Raw genomic sequence first — 17,653 nt, forward strand, 5'->3', positions numbered from 1 at the left:
AAGGTTTACATATTTCCTTTGAATATAAATTAGTGTCAGCTCAACTTTTAAATTAAAATTTCTGAAGTATGACCTCAGTACTTCCTGAAAACTTATAAATCAAAGTAAAGGAAAACATTTAATAACCCCTTTTGTGTATTTTATCAAAACAATAAATAACATCAGGATTTAATTCCTCTATAAGATAGAGTAATAATCACATGCAAAGACTTTTGAAAACTTCACAAATGATCTTAAAATTTCTGATAAGTGCTTACCTGTCTTGTAAAACTTCGATTTATACTGACAAGGGATAAGAGCCACAATATGAATGAAAAGACAAATTTCCCTGAACTTTCTTCAAAGAAAAACAAAATGCAGATCTTTGAAAATAAAAAAATCCAAATGCTTATAAATGTTTTTTTCCAGGTGTGAACTGAATTGCACAACCCATACACTTATAGAAAAAATATGTGATTATTTTTAATGATTTATGTATAAAAGAAAAATAAATTTTATGATACAATTTGATAGACTACTTCATACAAAATTTTACTCACATACAATGTATGCAAACTTTTGTGACAAAAATTCTAGTCATATATACAAATTCACAAAAGGCAGACATCTTAACTTGAAGCAAAACAGGGTCCATTTAGGGTTGTGGCTAAGCCATTCAATTCAGTAGAAAAGAGATGATAACTATATGAAGGACTGGTGAACTAATATGCCTCTTCTCTTCCAATAATGTAGTTAGTAAAATCCGATCACACAGAATTTTATGGTGCACTATAGAAAGGAGAAAAAGACCAATGTTTCAAAATGGCAGATCTTAATAATCTGATCTCGAACTTATTTAGCTTAGAAAATCATCTAACTACCTTAGTAAAGAATTTATTTTGGAAATTACACTAAGAAAAACTTAACTGTGCCATCTGTGCTAATCCTTTAAAGAAACAAAACTTTCTCAGGCAATTCTAACACTTAAAATGGCACTCCTTGGTTTACATAATAAATCAATATCTAGAAATAAAAGTATCAGAACCCAGACCTTAAGACCCATAAGTATGTCTCCAAACAGTGAAAACCTTTATACACAAACTGAAGACTTCAGTAAGTATTTACAGCATTACATGTAAGTGAAAAACTAAATATAAACAATGTTTTAAAAAAACATTTGCTTTTAAAAAACAATTTCCAAAAAAATGGTAACATCAAAAATTTTGCATATCAGTGCACTCTCGTAAGTCTTCCTTTTGCAGTTTCCCCTAAGCTACCTGTCTCTCAGGTGTGTAGGTGCATACACCTACGTGAAGGGAACGGAATGATGCCAGCGCCTTGGAGAGCACGCGCCTCTTCTTAAAGAGGACAAGGACCCCTCGGAGCCACACGAGCATCCACGTGCGGAAACCCAGGGACAAACTGCTGAAGAAAGGTAGGATGCAGCCCGTGACAATCTCACGTCCAGACAACGCGCGTGAAGGCCATATGGAAACCTCCTTTTTCAATTTACAAATTTCTAAGGGCTAGAAACACAAGCAAAAGATAATAGGGACAAATAGGAAAATTACATAAAGAAATATATGCAATTACAAAGAGGTTAAAAAAAGTTCACATGTACCTTATAAAGATATGGGCTAAATTAACCCTTTTCAAGTGGAAACAAGCTAAAAATAGAAGTCGTTCATTTTCAGGCCTCATTCTATTTATCAAGTGCCTATCAAAAGTACAGTCATCCTTCACTCAGTGCTTGACACAGGCAAGTCCTGCCACTGGACTTCAAGACTGAAATCAAGGACTCCTGTGATCCCGGAGAGCCGACAGCACTCACCTGCTGGAGAATGCCGTACAGAACTAAACAAAGCAGGCTACTGCAGAAACACAAAGAACAGGCTTCCAAAGAAAGTTCTCACACAGGTGTTTTCAAGAGCTATTTATAACTAGCAAGCATTTTAGCTGGAAGAAGGTAAGAAAACATGGTCTTAACACACTGAATATGCCTCAAGTTTTAAAGCTCTGAACATTAGTTGGATAATGTTGTAAACTGTTCGTTTTCTTCAAACTGAAACTTCAAGAGCAATGATGTTCTCTCTTCCTGTCTGTTTTCAAACTGAGGATGACTTGAGTCTCCCAAACTTCTGAGCCTTCACCTTCTGGAACTCACATTGATACTGTACACCATTTTCTGAATTTTCTCTTCGTTCTTTAGTATGTTGGCTTTCACAGCACAGATCTTGTCCTGCTGGTCTTGAATCAGCTGCTCCAGCTCCCCCAGCTCCACCTTTAAGGGCTCCACGGCACAGTCTGTGATGCTGGCAGAAACAAAAGCACATCTTGTCTCACTTCAGATTCACGTCTTAATTAAGACACTGAGAGACGACAGAGTTAATTATTCATCGTATCCAAAGAAGAAGGGTAAAAATGTCAATGTACTACAATAATGATATGAAGGGACAAAAACCTCACACCTGAGAAAAATCCATTTCTTACTTTCACAACTCCCTCCACGACCAAAAGTGACGTCGAACATGAAGTTTATACAAAGGAGGCTAATATTTCCTAAAGTCCTTAAATTACGTATGTCACGGGAGCCCTGGGGACAGCAGGAGGTGAGCAGCGAGGTCCATCAACACCGTGAGCCTCCATCTGGACAGCCGGCAGGTCCCCAGCTTCCTTGAGGGAGGGGCCTCGACCTTTGACCTCCAGGAGAGGCTCGCCCAACTTCAAGGGCATCCCGCTGAGGCCCCTCAACTCACTTGTTCCAGATGTGACAGGAGGTCTTTCAGTGCTGGGGAAATACTGGGAAAAGTCTAGAACACACTTGGGAAAGTTGAGGTCAGAGGTAACCTCTCCTTTTAGGTGTTTTAAGCATTTAAGACAAAATAAAACACAAAACAAAGAAGAGTGATTGCTTCCAACCATCCTACCATAAAGCAAAGCCACGTTTTGTAAGGAAGAAACATCTAGGATGAGACTTTTTTTTTTTTTGTGAGGGAGATCAGCCTTGAGCTAACATCCTTGCTAATCCTCCTCTTTTTGCTGAGGAAGACCGGCTCTGAGCTAACATCTATTGCCAATCCTCCTCCTTTTTTTCCCCTAAGCCCCAGTAGATAGTCGTATGTCATAGCTGCACATCCTTCTAGTTGCTGTATGTGGGACGCGGCCTCAGCATGGCCAGAGAAGCGGTGTGTTGGTGCGCGCCCGGGATCCGAACCCGGGCCGCCAGCAGCGGAGCGTGCGCACTTAACCACTAAGACGCGGGGCGGGCCCTGGGATGAGACTTTTTAATACCTTAAATCAAAACATAAGAATGCTAACCCATCATCATGCTGGAACAGGCACATGAAAAAAATACTTAACAGTTGATGTAGTTACATGTGTCCCAGATTCACTGATTATAGATAGAGAATTTCAAACACGTCCCTAAAATAACTCTTTTAGTGACTATTATATTTCTTTTACAGTAGCAATTTCAAAATGGGCTCACCAGCACTACTTTTACAGTAAAAATTAAAATACTTTCAAATTATGAACCGTTATAAAATTTCAGAGATTTTAATAAGACACGTGAAACATCAGTGTCCAAGCTGCTAAGTTCCCTGTCTTTGTTAAGGTCTAAGTCTACCTTGTGCGTGAACATGAACGCCTAACCTTTCCAACTGCTGCAAAGGAACGCACGCTGTGATAGGACGATGCAGGGACCCGGACCCTTTGGGGAGGAGGACAGAGAGGTGCTGGTTTCTAGGGGGAGTCCTCCCTTCGCAACGGCAGATGCAGGGCTCGCCCCCTCCCCTTACCTCCCTCCTCCTCTCCCGCCCACCCACCTCTGCTCCTTCTGCAGGGCCTCCGCGTGCTGCTTGTTCTCACTGTGCCACAGCTGCAGCTCATTCTGCATGGCGTCCACGTCCTCCTGGATGTAGTCCATGATCTTCCCCAGGGGAAGTGCACTCTTGCACAGCGTCTGGATGGATGCGCGAAGCTTCTCTATCTCCTTGGAAACGATGTCCTTCTCCTTCTTCCATGCAGACTCAAAGACAAGCAGTTTCTCCTACAGTCAGTGGGGAAGATAGGAAGAGAGAGAAACATCTTCACTCTAAGGCAGGACGGGGCTTGCTAAGGGTGGAAAGGCATGGGAGTGGGGACAGTGCCAGCTCAGGACCCATTGGGTCATGTGACACCATTTTGCTTCTGTGAACGTGAGGCTCGGGCCAGCAGCAGCCCTGTAGTGCCAAGCACTGTGTGAGCACCTGAGCAGTGTCCAGTGAGGGTCCGTTCCTGGAAGGCAGTCTGAGGGGCAAATTTCTATACGGTAAGATTTTATTTCCCAATTGACCAGAAACTTCTTGTCGTTATTGTTACAAAAGCTTCAGGACACTGGTGATCTTCCCCAACGGTCTGGAGGAAAGGGGACCTGACCCTGCATCACTCCTTGAACACACCACCTTTCCAGCTCAGATGACTCTGAAACCCAGCTTGCCGGGCCAGAAGAGGAAAGGAACCGAATGAGAAGAGGAAACCTCATGAGGCAGGAGTGAAGGGATGGAGAGTCTGTGGAAGGAGGGCGTGGCCCACAGCACCACGTGGGCAGATGGTCAGGTTGAGGAGGGCTGGACCGAGTCTGGAGGTTATGGAGGCCAGGGGCCCTCAGTGGGCATTGCTGGTGCAGGGTCGGGGGAGGGGGCTCATACAACAACAGCTGAAGGAGGGGAGGACTCGGAGGCGACTAGAGAACTTGACTGAATTTTGGCCAGGAGTTCCTGGGCTCTTTAACAAGCAACATTTAAAACTCTCTTTACTTTATTCAAAGTAGCCAAAAATTGGAAACAACTCAGGTGCCCTTCCTGGGTTAATAGTTAAACAGTGCTACATCCATACCACGGAACACTACTCGTCAATAAAAAGGAATGAACTGTTGATTCACACGACAACTGGATGGATCTCCAGGGAGTTATGCTGAATGAAAGAAGTCAATCTCAAAAGATGAGACGCTGTGTGATTCCATTTATATGACATTCTTGAAATGACAAAATTATAGAAATGGAGAACAGATTAGTGGTTGCCAGTGGTGGAGGACGGGGTCGGGGGCAGGCAGGGCGGGTACACTTACAAAAGGGCTACAGGAGGCATCCATGTGGGCATGGAAAGTCCTGTGTCGTGACTGTGTCAAGGTCAGTATCCTGAGTGAGACAGTGTGATAACAAGATGTTATCAGTGGGGAAACTGAGTAAAGGGCACAGGGGGTCTCTATTATTTCTTACTACTGCAAGCGAATCTACCAGTATCTCAAAATATGTTTAATTAAAGAAAAAGGTAGAGCCGGCCCCATGGCTTGGTGGTTAAGTGCACACGCTCCGCTGCCGGCGGCCCGGGTTTGGATCCTGGGCACACACTGATGCACCGCTTCTCTGGCCATGCTGAGGCCGCGTCCCACATACAACAACTAGAAGGATGTGCAACCATGACGTACAACTATCTACTGGGGCTTTGGGGAAAAAAAGGAGGAGGATTGGCAATGGATGTTAGCTCAGAGCCGGTCTTCCTCAGCAAAAAGAAGAGGATTAGCATGGATGTTAGCTCAGGGCTGATATTCCTCACAAAAAAAAAAAAAAAACTAAATAAAATATATCTTAAAAAAAAAAGAAAAAGGTAGTGGCTATAGAAATGCCTTTAAATTAAAATGCTAAATGACTAAAATGAATTGGATACAATAACAAACTACCCCCCAAGAAAAAGAGTGTTGTCTTTATTATACACGGATTAGTAAATCTCTCATTGGCTTAGTTGAGAAATTTAATATTCTATTTAAACCCATTCATAATGACTATTAAGTAATTCCCATGTACTTGTCATCATGTTAACTCTCACACAGAACTGTTTAGGGTACAGAACTTAGAATGGGAGACTGATATGCATAAATGTCTGAGTTACAATGTGGACGGAGGCACTAAGGGGTCACCTGGCCAGGCCCCCCTCTATTTTAGGTCACCTGTCAAACTCCTGCATGTTTCTATATCACAGAACCAAGCAGAATTTGGAACACTAATCTGAAAGTTGATAACTTTATTTTTAAGAGGTTAAGAATTTAAAACAAGATAATTTGGGCTGGGATTGTGACAGTCAGCAGAGGCTTTTATTATTACTGCAAACACGTTGCTGCAAAACATCACAATTCTGGCATTTTTCAAACTTTCACTTAAATCAATGTGGCGGGGTGGGAGTGGATAAGTCAAGCAGTGATTATTTGCCTTAAAGAGCACACCCCTCTGACGACAGACTGATTTATATAGAGCCCACAGAGCTATACCAGCAACTTTCCAGACAAACATAACCATTATAACCCGTGTTTTATAGACGTTTAATACGTACAGTAAAATTTGAGAGTCTGCTACCATACTCACCACCCAGGAGTCAGCCACATGAAATATGCTTAATATTTGCAAATGAAAGAGTAAAAAATAATGGAACAGTATCACGGCACAAAACGCCCCCTAACAAGAGCCAGGGCGCGCGCCCGTGGACACGCGCGCAGGGAGCGGGGCCACCCGAGCTCACCGCCTGCCCTCTTCACGGTCCTGGAGTGACTCCCTCCCTGTACCTCGGTCTCCTCATATAAAATGGAAATAATAATATTTATCCTGCAGGTGAGATTAAATGGGCCCACATAAACGAAGCAGCTCAGGGCCTCGCACGTAGCAGACCCTCGATAAACGTCCCCCGTTATCGTCCGTTTCTCCACCGTGAGGAAGAAACGCGCAGCCACGCAGGCGGCGGCCGCGGGCTCCCTGCCCGGCGCGCCGCTGCTGCACCGCGACCAACGCCTCGGCTGCAGGAGGGGCTCAGGCAGGCGCGTTCTGAGCTACCGTGCTGCACACTGACAGCACGGTTCTACACCGGCAGCACCAACCGGCACCCTGCGTCAGCTTCAGGCAGACACGATCCTTCAGCAAAAGATCAGGTGTCTTCCTTACTGACACGCTCCCTTCACCATCTCCACTCTGTAAACATGACCCACAGCCATGACATTCCATCTCAGAAGTCTCCACTGAACGGCCTGGACTCGGGGGCAGAGGTCTGCTCTGAGCCGTGCAGGTCGACCCGCAGCCCCCGCTGAGGGACCCCGCCACGGGATCGGTTTCCACAGGTGACACAGACAGGGAGGTGGCAGCCGTGTGTGTTTCATGGGGACACAAACCCACCCTCCTGTGCCCTCCTGACCCCTCCTGCAGGCTGCAGACTGTTTACTCAGCTGCTTTCTGGCAGGAAGGCCTCTGGCAAAGTGTTTCACCATTTGGCTGGCCACTTCTACATGCGCTTTAGAAAAAGTGATTTTCCAAGATTTTTCAGGTGAACAGTTACTTTTGGGACTTAATATTATTTGCATTTACCACACACACACTTGTCCCCAGAAATGTGGGCATTTGTGTTTATAGTGATGTTTAAATTTACAATTATTTACGTCATACCTGAGAGATTTGTTTTTTTCAATTTCAATTGCAATGCTTCAGGAGAAGAAAGTCCTCTTTTAAAAATAATGCCGTAAAAGCCTGACCCTCAGATACCGCCAGAAGCCTTTCAGGAGCAGGATTTGGGGTAGACTGGGAGGGCTGGCGGCATCTGCACCCTGCTCTCCCTCCTGCACTGGACCTGAGGGGTCACGACTGCTCCTAAGGAAAGTTCTAGCCCATATGAAGCAAACCCAATAAACAAAGGCCTGAGTAATTGGGGGTGGGGGAGGGATAATAAATCAAAGAGTGTGAGTGTTTGCTTTAAACAACATACTCTCCCATGACCTGAGGAACCGATTTATATCCAACCTGTCGAAAGTTCATTTTCTTCAAACGTCGAGGAATGCCTGCATCCAAGTTACAAGAGAAAAGCAAAGACCAAGAGTAACTACTCCGAGTGTCCATTCCATCACCAACTTCTTTGAAAACCATACATTCATCTCTAATGTAGGTCAAACCAGATCCCTTGAACGCACAGTAAAACAGTCCACAATCAAATACTACAATCGCTTTACACATACAGAAAAGCACGTACAATATAAATGTATGGTGTAATAAAATGACAAGGTGACACCTGCAGCCTTTACCTTGGTCAGGAAAGCAAACCCTGCCAGGGCCCCTGAAGCCTGAGGTCACCGCAGGCTGCCCTCCGTGGTGATCAAGTCCTGGGTCCATCTGCACCCAGCTCTGCCGTTTGTTTACCTGCCTGCCCATCTCACCAGTACAGGACAAATGGAATCACACAGTACATACCCAAGTGTCTGCCTCTTTTGCTCTATACTATGTTCAAGAATGAACCCTGTAGTCACCAGTACATGAATTCTGTTCGTTTGCATCGCTGAATGGTATTTCATTATATGAATATGCCATGATCGACTCATTCATTCTACTGCTGATGGACACTTGGGATATTTTTGGTCTGGGGCTATGACAAACAACGCAACTCGGAATAATCTTATATACGTCCCAACACACACGGGTGTAGGATTCTCCAGGATATGAAATGAGAAGTGGCACTGATGGGTCAAAGGGTCTGTATGTCTTCAACTTTGTGACATAACGTCAAACAGTTTTCCAAAATGGTTGTACCAATTTACATCAAATATTTTTCATAAATCAATATTTCATTCTTATGTGTACAAAAGAGCACCAACTCCTGTGGCATTCCTACCCTCTGACAGCTGCGGGTAACAACCACTGAACTATTTCATGGGCAGCAGAGAGGAAACTGCCACTCCAACGTGCTGTTAAGAAAACCTTCCAGATGATAAAATTTGCTCATTGCAGCAACTACAAGTAAGAAATAAACACGAGCAGGAAGCTTTCAGGAAGCTCCAATGTACAAGAAGCTATGCAGGGTGAGGTTAACTGCCTAGCCTGGGGCCACACAGATCTCGGGTGACACCGTACCTCTGCGACTTACTGTCTACATAATCCTGGACAAGGTAACTTTTGTGCCTGTTTCCTAACCTAGAAAGTGGGGATAACACCTATCTCAGAGATTACTGTGAATATTAAGTGACATACACAATTCCTTAGTCATAGTAAGTGCTCTATAAATGTTAGCAACTGTTGTAATTGTTATTGTCTAACCCAAGAATAACATTGGTAAGCTTCTACAGCACCTGGTACAGAGCAAAAGGTCATGAAATGTTAGCTACTTCTGCAAACATTCGGGTCCCTGAAGAGGAACCAGGAACTCTGGGAAGTGAGAGTATGGAGGCGTGGCCTGAGACTCAGTGGATCACTGGCTGAAGCAAAAAGCCAGGGCACAGAACAGGGAAGACGCATCTTCAGACTGGCCTTTCCGACTGAGCGGAAAATGGAACTAGTTAAAAAATCATCTTATCCTATGGAGAGTTGATCATACTGACACTAAACAGAGCAAGCAGGCAACAGAAATGCAGCACTCAAATTCTCAGCTAAGATGATCCCTTCAGCACTGGCCTGGTGGCGTAGTGGTTAAGTTGGCTCACTGTACTTTGGCGGCCTGGGGTTCGTGGGTTCAGATCCTGGGCATGGACCTGCTCACTGCTCATCAAGCCATGCTGTGGCAGGATCCCACATAGAAGAACTAGAAAGACCTACAACTAGGATATACAGCTATGTACTGGGGCTTTGGGGAGGAAAAAAAAGAAAAATGATCCCCTCTTAAATGAAAGTAAGTTAAGAATATGACATCACTGGCCTGAATCTGAGCCTTTCCAACATTTTTATGAAAGGCTATTCCATCTATTTACTGTCCAGAAGAACTTTAGAATGCTCTTTGCCAAGTTCCAAAACGTCCATTGAGTATTTATTGGAATTGCATTCAATTTATAAATTAATTTGAGGGAAACGACATCTCTATAATATTGAGTTTCCCATACAGCAACACAATGTCTCTCTCAACTTTTTCCAGACCTTTTACATTTCTTGGTAAAATCCTGTGGCTTCTCATATAGTTACTATAAATTTCTTGTTAAGTGCATGCCTTGGTAAGTTACATTTTTGTTTCCAGTTCTGGAGGGGAACTTTATACTCATTGTTTCCAACTACTGCTGACATAAAGGAAAAACACTGACTTTTGTATATTTATTTGGTTATTGGCCATCTTACAAATTTTTTTCTAATAGTTAACTTTTTAGGGGGTTGATTTACTTGGTAGACTGCTGTCATCTTCCAATAATGATGATCCTGTCTCCTTCTTTCCAGAATTAAACCTTATTTCATTTTGCACCAGCTAGAACCTCCAGAATATCTAAACAGTTACCTTTCACACCCTTGTTCCTGAATTTGGTGGAAACACCTGCAGCCACTCACTGCTAGAGGACGCTGACTGCTGGATGTAGGTACTCTCTCTCGTGGAAAGGAAGTACCTTTCTATTTCTAGTTCACTACAAGTTTTTAGTCATAACAGGTGTTCAGTTTTTTATGTGCCATTTATTCTTAAGAGAACACACTAGTGATTTTATTTGGTTCGAGAATAATCTCTTGGTTCAATGTAAGATGAGTAAGACATGTTTAAAAAATGCTACAACGACTGACTTGAATTTTTCTAAACTGAAATAACTGGCAGCACAAATGAAAAAGAAACACTGCTATGAAAGGAAATAAACAAAAATGTATTTATCTAATAGAGAATACAGTTTTCAATCATAGAATATATTCTATTTCACTATCAATTATAAAATAAAATACATGCTTTAGAAAAAAAGTAAGGTTAAGGGCTGGTGGCGTAGTGGTTAAGTGCACGTGCTCCACTTTGGTGGCCCGGGGTTCACAGGTTTGGATCCCAGGCATGGATGGACGCACCACTTGTCAAGCCATGCTGTGGTGACAGTCCATATAAAGTAGAGGAAGACGGGCAAGGATGTTAGCCCAGGGCCAATCTTCCTCAGCAAAAAGAGGAGGATTGGCAACAGAAGTTAGCTCAGGGCTAATCTTCCTCACACACAAAAAAAAGTAAGATTGGTAATTCCTAACCATAAACTTTTGTTCTTGTATTTCTTTATCTTTGCTTAAATCCCCAAAATCCATTCTGGATACAGATTTTTAGGATTCTGTAATTCTTTTAAAATACACAAAGTAGATTCTTGCCAGAATGGAAAAACTGGAACCAAACTAGGAAACAACTGTCTGCAGATTCCAGCGTGTCAGCTGCCCTGCAGTGGGGTCTCCCACCGCAAAAAAAAAAAAACACAAAATATCAGAGGCAACAAAATATCAGAGGCAATTTCGGGCAGGATATGACCGAGAGCCTCAGAGAACGGACCCTTGGGAGGCCAACCCACCCTCGCCCCAGCTCTCTGCGTGGGGAAAATCTCCAGACTGTGGCACAGAGCACGAGGGTGCCACTGAGCCGGGGAGGGGGAGACCCCACTGCAGGGCAGCTGACACGCTGGAATCTGCAGACAGGGAGCACCAGACCCCAGGAGCTCCTGGAGAACACTGTCTTAGACCATAACTCACGGATGAGAGAGCCTCTGTGGAAGCCAAGGTTTCCAGTGGGAATTTCCACACATCACTGGAACAAAAATATACAAGTTTGGATGTACTGGAGAGAGGAAGAGGAACAAAAGAGGAACAGTTTGACTTGTTACTTATCCATGTCACTCCTCCCCCAAGGTGGCACAGTTTAGGGCCAAGAGAGATCTTCTTGGCCCATGATTTCTCCCGCAGGAGAAAGTGAGAGTGTGTGAGTGAGCACCCGGCTTCCCCAGCTGTGCAGGATGCTGCCAAAGAGGCCCATTTCTCTCTCGCCCCATTCAGAAGTCTGAGTCTTGCGCTGCATGACTGGGGACTGGCTAGGAGAACAGCACACAGGACTCCTGGAGGGCACTAAAGGGACACGGATCCTACTGTCTGCACCAGGGACTCCATCAAGAAATCCACCCATGATGGGGCCAGCCCGTGGCTTAGCGGTTAAGTGCGCGCGCTCTGCTACTGGCAGCCCGGGTTCGGATCCCGGGTGCACACCGACGCACTGCTTCTCTGGCCATGCTGAGGTGGCGTCCCACGTAGAGCAACTAGAAGGATATGCAGCTATGACATACAACTATCTGCTGGGGCTTTGGGGAGAAAAAGGGAAAAAAAGGAGGAGGATTGGCAATAGATGTTAGCTCAGAGCTGGTCTTCCTCAGCAAAAAAGAGGAGGATTGGCATGGATGTTAGCTCAGGGCTAATCTTTCTCACAAAAAAATAAAAAAAGAAATCCACCCACGAGCTGCTGGGGATGCCTCGCTCACGGGTACCCCCAGTGCTCAGCATGCCTCACCCACACACACTGCCAACCTGTGGCTGGCTCTCCGTGTGCACTCCTGATGGTGGCGAGAGCGAGCTGTGACAGATACCTAGTGAGCACGTGAAGAAAGCCAACTCGAATCTGCAGGCCAGGGAGAGACCAAAACTTTGAGCTTAGCTCTGCCCAAGGGGAAGCAAAAGGGAAGCTGTCAGCACCTGGCCTGGTGTGCTGCAGGATCAAGAGAGGACACACAAGCTGAGGAATGCTGCCACGAGAGGGAGCAAGAAGTGGGGAGCAGGTGACCCACAGACGTGTGAGGAAGCCTCAGAATCCTTAGCAGGGCTGCCGGAAGGTATTTCTCTCCCAAGTCAGTCAGTAAAGACTGGAGGAGGTGACAGCTACTGCAAGACAGCAACACAAGACTTCAAGGACATGAAAATCAAGGAAACATGACACCACCAAAGGGTCACAGTAATCTTCCAGGAACCAACCCCAAAGACATGGAGCAACTGTTTTAAGGAAGCTCAACAAGCTATAAGAAAATACAGAAAAAAAATTCAACAAATCAGGAAAATAATACAAGAAAAAAATGAGAATTTTAAATAAGAGATAGAAATCATAAAAAGAACCAAACAGAAATTGTGGTGCTGAAGAATACAATGAACGAGATGAAAAATGCATATAGAGAGCATCAACAACAGAATGCATCAAGCAGAAGAAAGAATCTGTGAAGTAGAACACAGGACCTTTGAAATTATCTGGTCAGAGGGAAAAAACAAACGAAAAAGAGTAAAGAAAGTCTACGTGATCTATGGGATACCATCAAGAGAAGCAATACACAAATTACTGGAGTTCCAGAAGGAGAAGAGAGGGAAAAGGGGGCAGAAAGCTTATTTACAGAAATAAAGAACTTCCCAAAACTGGGGAGAGATTTGGATATCCAAGTTCATGAAGCTCATAGTTCACCAAACAAATTCAACTTAAGGAGATCTCCAAGACACATTATAATAAAACTGTCAAAAATCAAAGAGAGAGGGAGAATCATAAAAGCAGCAAGAGAAAAGAAGTTTGTAACTTACAAGGGAATCCACATATGGCTAACAGCAGATTTCTCAGCAGAAACCTTACAGGCCAGGAGAGAGTGGGATGATGTATTTAAAGTGCTGAAAGAAAAAAACTGCCAACCAAGAATACTCTACCCAGCAAAGCTGTCCATCAGACATGAAGGAGAGATAAAGACTTTCCCAGACAAACAAAAGCTGAGGGAGTTCATCACCACTAGATCTGCCTTACAAGAAATGCTCAAAGGAGTTCTTCAGGCTGAAATTAAAGGATGCTAATTAGTAACATGAAAACATATGAAAATACACAACACACTGGTAAAGGTAAGTATATAGTCAAATTCGAAATACTCTAATACTGTTTTAATATGGTGAGCTGTTAACCACTTAACTCTAGTATAAAGGTTGAAGGACAAAAGTATTAAAAATAACTTTAGCTACCATAATTTGTTAATGAATAAACAATATAAAAAGAGGTAAATTGTGACATCAAAACATAAAAAGGGGGAATAAAAGGGTAGAGCTGTATGCAATTGAAGTTAAGTTGCTATCAGTATAAAATAGACTGTTATATCTATACGATGTTATGTGTAAACCTCATGGTAATCATAGAGCAAAAACCTACAGAAGATTCACAAGAGATAAAAGAGAAGGGAGAACGAGGTGACGTCAGCATCATGGCGGAGTGAGCTTTCCCGTGAATTCTTCCCCCACAAGATACAACAAAAGCAACAGCCACAGACCAACAACGGAATCCCAGACAGTGAAAACCTAGAGCGAAGGGATCCACACTGCCGCACATCTGAGAGCGGAACGTGCTGGGCCCCCGGAGGAAGTGGGGAGAGGTAAGGAGAACTCCGCTCCCTCCCCATCAGATCAGCGATCCGGGTCCGCGCGGCTCCCAGAGAGTGGGGAGGGGCGGCCCTCGGCGGGAAAACTGGAGCTCTTCGGGCTCTCTCAGCCAGTGGGAAACTCCCGCACAGAGGACTCAGAGGAGCCACAGGGCTACCATCAACATCTGAGCACCCCAGAGAGCGGATAAAGAGGGGCAAACGAGAAGCCTCCCACGTCAGAGACCCAGAGGGCAAAAGAGAGAGCTCCCCCCTCCCCGCAACCCGGAGTCTGCAGCTCGACCACACCTAGCGATCCGAGGCAGACCTGAACAAACTGGACTGGACCCGTGGATCGCAGCGGGAAAAAAAAAAACTGCGGATCGCAGCAGAAAAACTGGGGCAGAGCGCAGGGGGCTTAGACTACACAGCCCTTTACCATCAGACAGTGGCAGCAGGTGGAAATTGCAACCAGAGACTTCCAGGATGAGGAAAATCAAAACCAACACAGGAACCACAATGCAAAAATACATGAAATCACCAGACCAGAAACAAAATGACAAGCACCCAGAAATCAACCCCGAAGACACAGAAATCCATAAACTAAATGACAGAGATTTCAAAATAGCTATCATAAAAACACTCAACGAAATACGAGACAACACAGACAAACAATTCAATGAGATTAGGAGTTTCTTCACAAAAGAGATTGAAATCATAAAGAAAAACCAATCAGTGCTGATGGAGATGAAGAACACAATGGAGGAGATAAACGAGAATCTGGAATCTTTAAAGAACAGAGCTGACAATATGGAGGAAAGAATTAGTACTTTAGAGGATAGGAATACAGATATACTCCAGATGGAAGAAGAGAGAGAACTAAGACTAAAAAGAAATGAAGAAAGACTCCGAGAAATATCTGACTCTATTAGAAAATGTAACATAAGAATTATAGGTATTCCTGAGGGAGAGGAGAGGGAAAGAGGAACAGAGGGCCTATTCAAGGAAATAATAGCTGAAAATTTCCCAAATCTGGGGAAGGAGCAGGAAATACCAGTAAGCGAAGCCAACAGGACACCTATATATATTAACAGACAAAGGCCTTCACCACGACACCTAGTGGTAAGGCTAGCCAGGGTCAACGACAAAGAAACAATATTAAGGGCAGCTAGACAAAAACAAAAATAACGTACAAAGGAACTCCCATCAGGCTCTCAGCGGATTTCTCAACAGAAACTTTTCAGGCTAGAAGAGACTGGAATGATATATTCAAAATACTAAAAGACAAAAACTTTCAGCCAAGAATACTCTATCCAGCAAAAATATCCTTCAAATATGATGGAGAAATAGTAACTCTCCCAGATAAACAAAAGCTAAGGGAGTTCATGGCCACGTCGCCCCCACTACAAAGAATACTCAAGAAGGCCCTCAGGCCTGAAAAAAGAAGAGAAAGGGAACACAAAGCTTGGAGTAAGGAGAAAAGTAGGTAGACAAAATCAGAGAAATAGTAGATCTTTACCGGAATAGGTTAGCAACCACTTAAATACTAAACTCAAAGATCAAAGGAAGAAATTCACCAAAAATAAATTTAACCTCATCACTGTAAACACACAGCCACAACACAAGATAGAATAAGGTATAACAAGAGCAACTTAGAAGGGGAAGAGGAAAGTGACTGAATTGACTTAGTATAAGGAAATAGGAGGCTATCAGATAATGGACTATCTCAGACACAAGATTTTTTGCCCAAACCTCAAGGTAACCACTAAACAAATAATCAAAGCAAAACCACATATGATAAACAAAGAGAAAACTAGAAGAATCATAAGACAGAACAACCAAACTGAACTGGCAGTCCAAAACAAATGGGACAAGAACCAAAGGAAATGCAAAAGAACCAGAAAATAAGTGACAAAACAGCAACATTCAGCCCTCATATTTCAATAATTACCCTAAATGTAAATGGATTGAACTCTCCAATCAAAAGATACAGAGTGGCAGGATGGATTAAAAAGCAAGACCCAACAATATGCTGCCTTCAGGAAACACATCTTAGCACTAAAGACAAGCACAGGCTCAGAGTGAAAGGATGGAAGACAATACTCCAAGCTAATGGCAAACAAAAGAAAGCAGGTGTTGCCATACTCATATCAGACAAAGTAGACTTCAAGATAAAACAGGTTAAAGAAAGACAAAGAAGGGAAATATGTAATGATAAAAGGGACACTCCATCAAGAAGACATATCACTTATAAATATATATGCACCCAACATAGGAGCACCAATGTACATAAAGCAACTATTAACAAACCTAAAAGGAGAAATCAACAACAACACAATAATAGTAGGGGATCTTAACACCCCACTTACAGCAATGGATAGATCATCCAGACAAAAAGTTAATAAAGAAATATTAGACTTAAATGAAAAACTGGACGAGATGGACCTAGTAGACATATACAGAGCACTCCACCCAAAAACAGCTGACTACACATTCTTCTCAAGCACGCATGGAACATTCTCTAGGATAGACCATATGTTGGGAAACAAAGCAAGCCTCAATAAATTTAAGAAGATTGAAATCATAACAAGCATCTTTTCAGACCATAAGGCTATGAAACTGGAAATGAACCAGGAAAAAAAAACTGGGAAAGTAACAAAAATGTGGAGAATAAACAACATGCTACTGAACAACCAATGGATCATTGATGAAATTAAAGGAGAAATCAAAAACTATCTGGAAACAAACGAAAATGATAACATGCCATATCAAACCATATGGGATGCAGCAAAAGCGGTCCTGAGAGGGAAACTCATAGCGATACAAGCCCACCTTAACAAACAAGAAAAAGCCCTAATAGGCAACCTTAAATTACACCTAACAGAACTAGAAAAAGAAGAACAAACAAAGCCCAAAGCCAGCAGAAGGAGAGAAATAATAAAAATCAGAGCAGAAATAAATGATATTGAGACCAAAAAAACAGTAGAAAGGATTAATGAAACTAAGAATTGGTTCTTCGAGAAGACAAACAAAATAGACAAACCCTTATCCAGGCTTACTAAGAAAAAAAGAGAAAAGGCTCAAGTAAATAAAATTAGAAATGAAAGAGGAGAAATTACAACAGATACCATGGAAATACAGAGGATTATAAGAGAATACTATGAGAAATTATATGCCAACAAATTGGACCATCTAGAAGAAATGGATAAATTCTTAGACTTATACAACCTCCCAAAATTGAACCAAGAAGAAATGGAGAATCTGAATAGACCAATAACAAGTAAAGAGATTGAAATAGTAATCAAAAACCTCCCCAAAAATAAAAGTCCAGGACCAGATGGCTTCTCCAGTGAATTTTACCAAACATTCAAAGAAGATTTAATACCCATCCTCCTCAAACTATTCCAAAAAATAGAGGAAGATGGAACACTTCCTGAATCATTCTATGAGGCCAACATCACCCTGATACCAAAACCAGACAAAGACAATACAAAGAAAGAAAATTACAGGCCAATATCGCTGATGAACATTGATGCAAAAATCCTCAACAAAATA

General features: G+C 43.0%; 1 protein-coding gene across 9 annotated transcripts in view; it reads right to left on the reverse strand.

The window, feature by feature from the left end:
• Positions 1-437: 437 nt before the first annotated feature.
• The window catches only part of IFT54 (intraflagellar transport 54), a 61,453-nt gene continuing 44,237 nt past the window's right edge, over positions 438-17,653 (reverse strand). For 7 of the 9 annotated variants that reach the window (XM_087424613.1, XM_087424610.1, XM_087424608.1 and 4 more), the window contains 2 exons: positions 3,804-4,027; positions 438-2,291 (listed from right to left, as the gene is read on the reverse strand). In XM_087424613.1, the coding sequence (XP_087280739.1) occupies positions 2,126-2,291; positions 3,804-4,027 (390 nt within the window). In that variant the 3' untranslated portion in view covers positions 438-2,125. Of the gene's footprint in view, positions 2,292-3,803; positions 4,028-17,653 lie in introns of those variants that run through there. The other 2 variants (XR_015550063.1, XR_015550064.1) reach the window with 2 other exon arrangements.

The sequence above is a fragment of the Ceratotherium simum genome, chromosome 37 (genome assembly GCF_057802395.1).
Source record: "Ceratotherium simum simum isolate JZ-2026a chromosome 37, ASM5780239v1, whole genome shotgun sequence".
NCBI classification, from domain to species: Eukaryota; Metazoa; Chordata; class Mammalia; order Perissodactyla; family Rhinocerotidae; genus Ceratotherium; species Ceratotherium simum.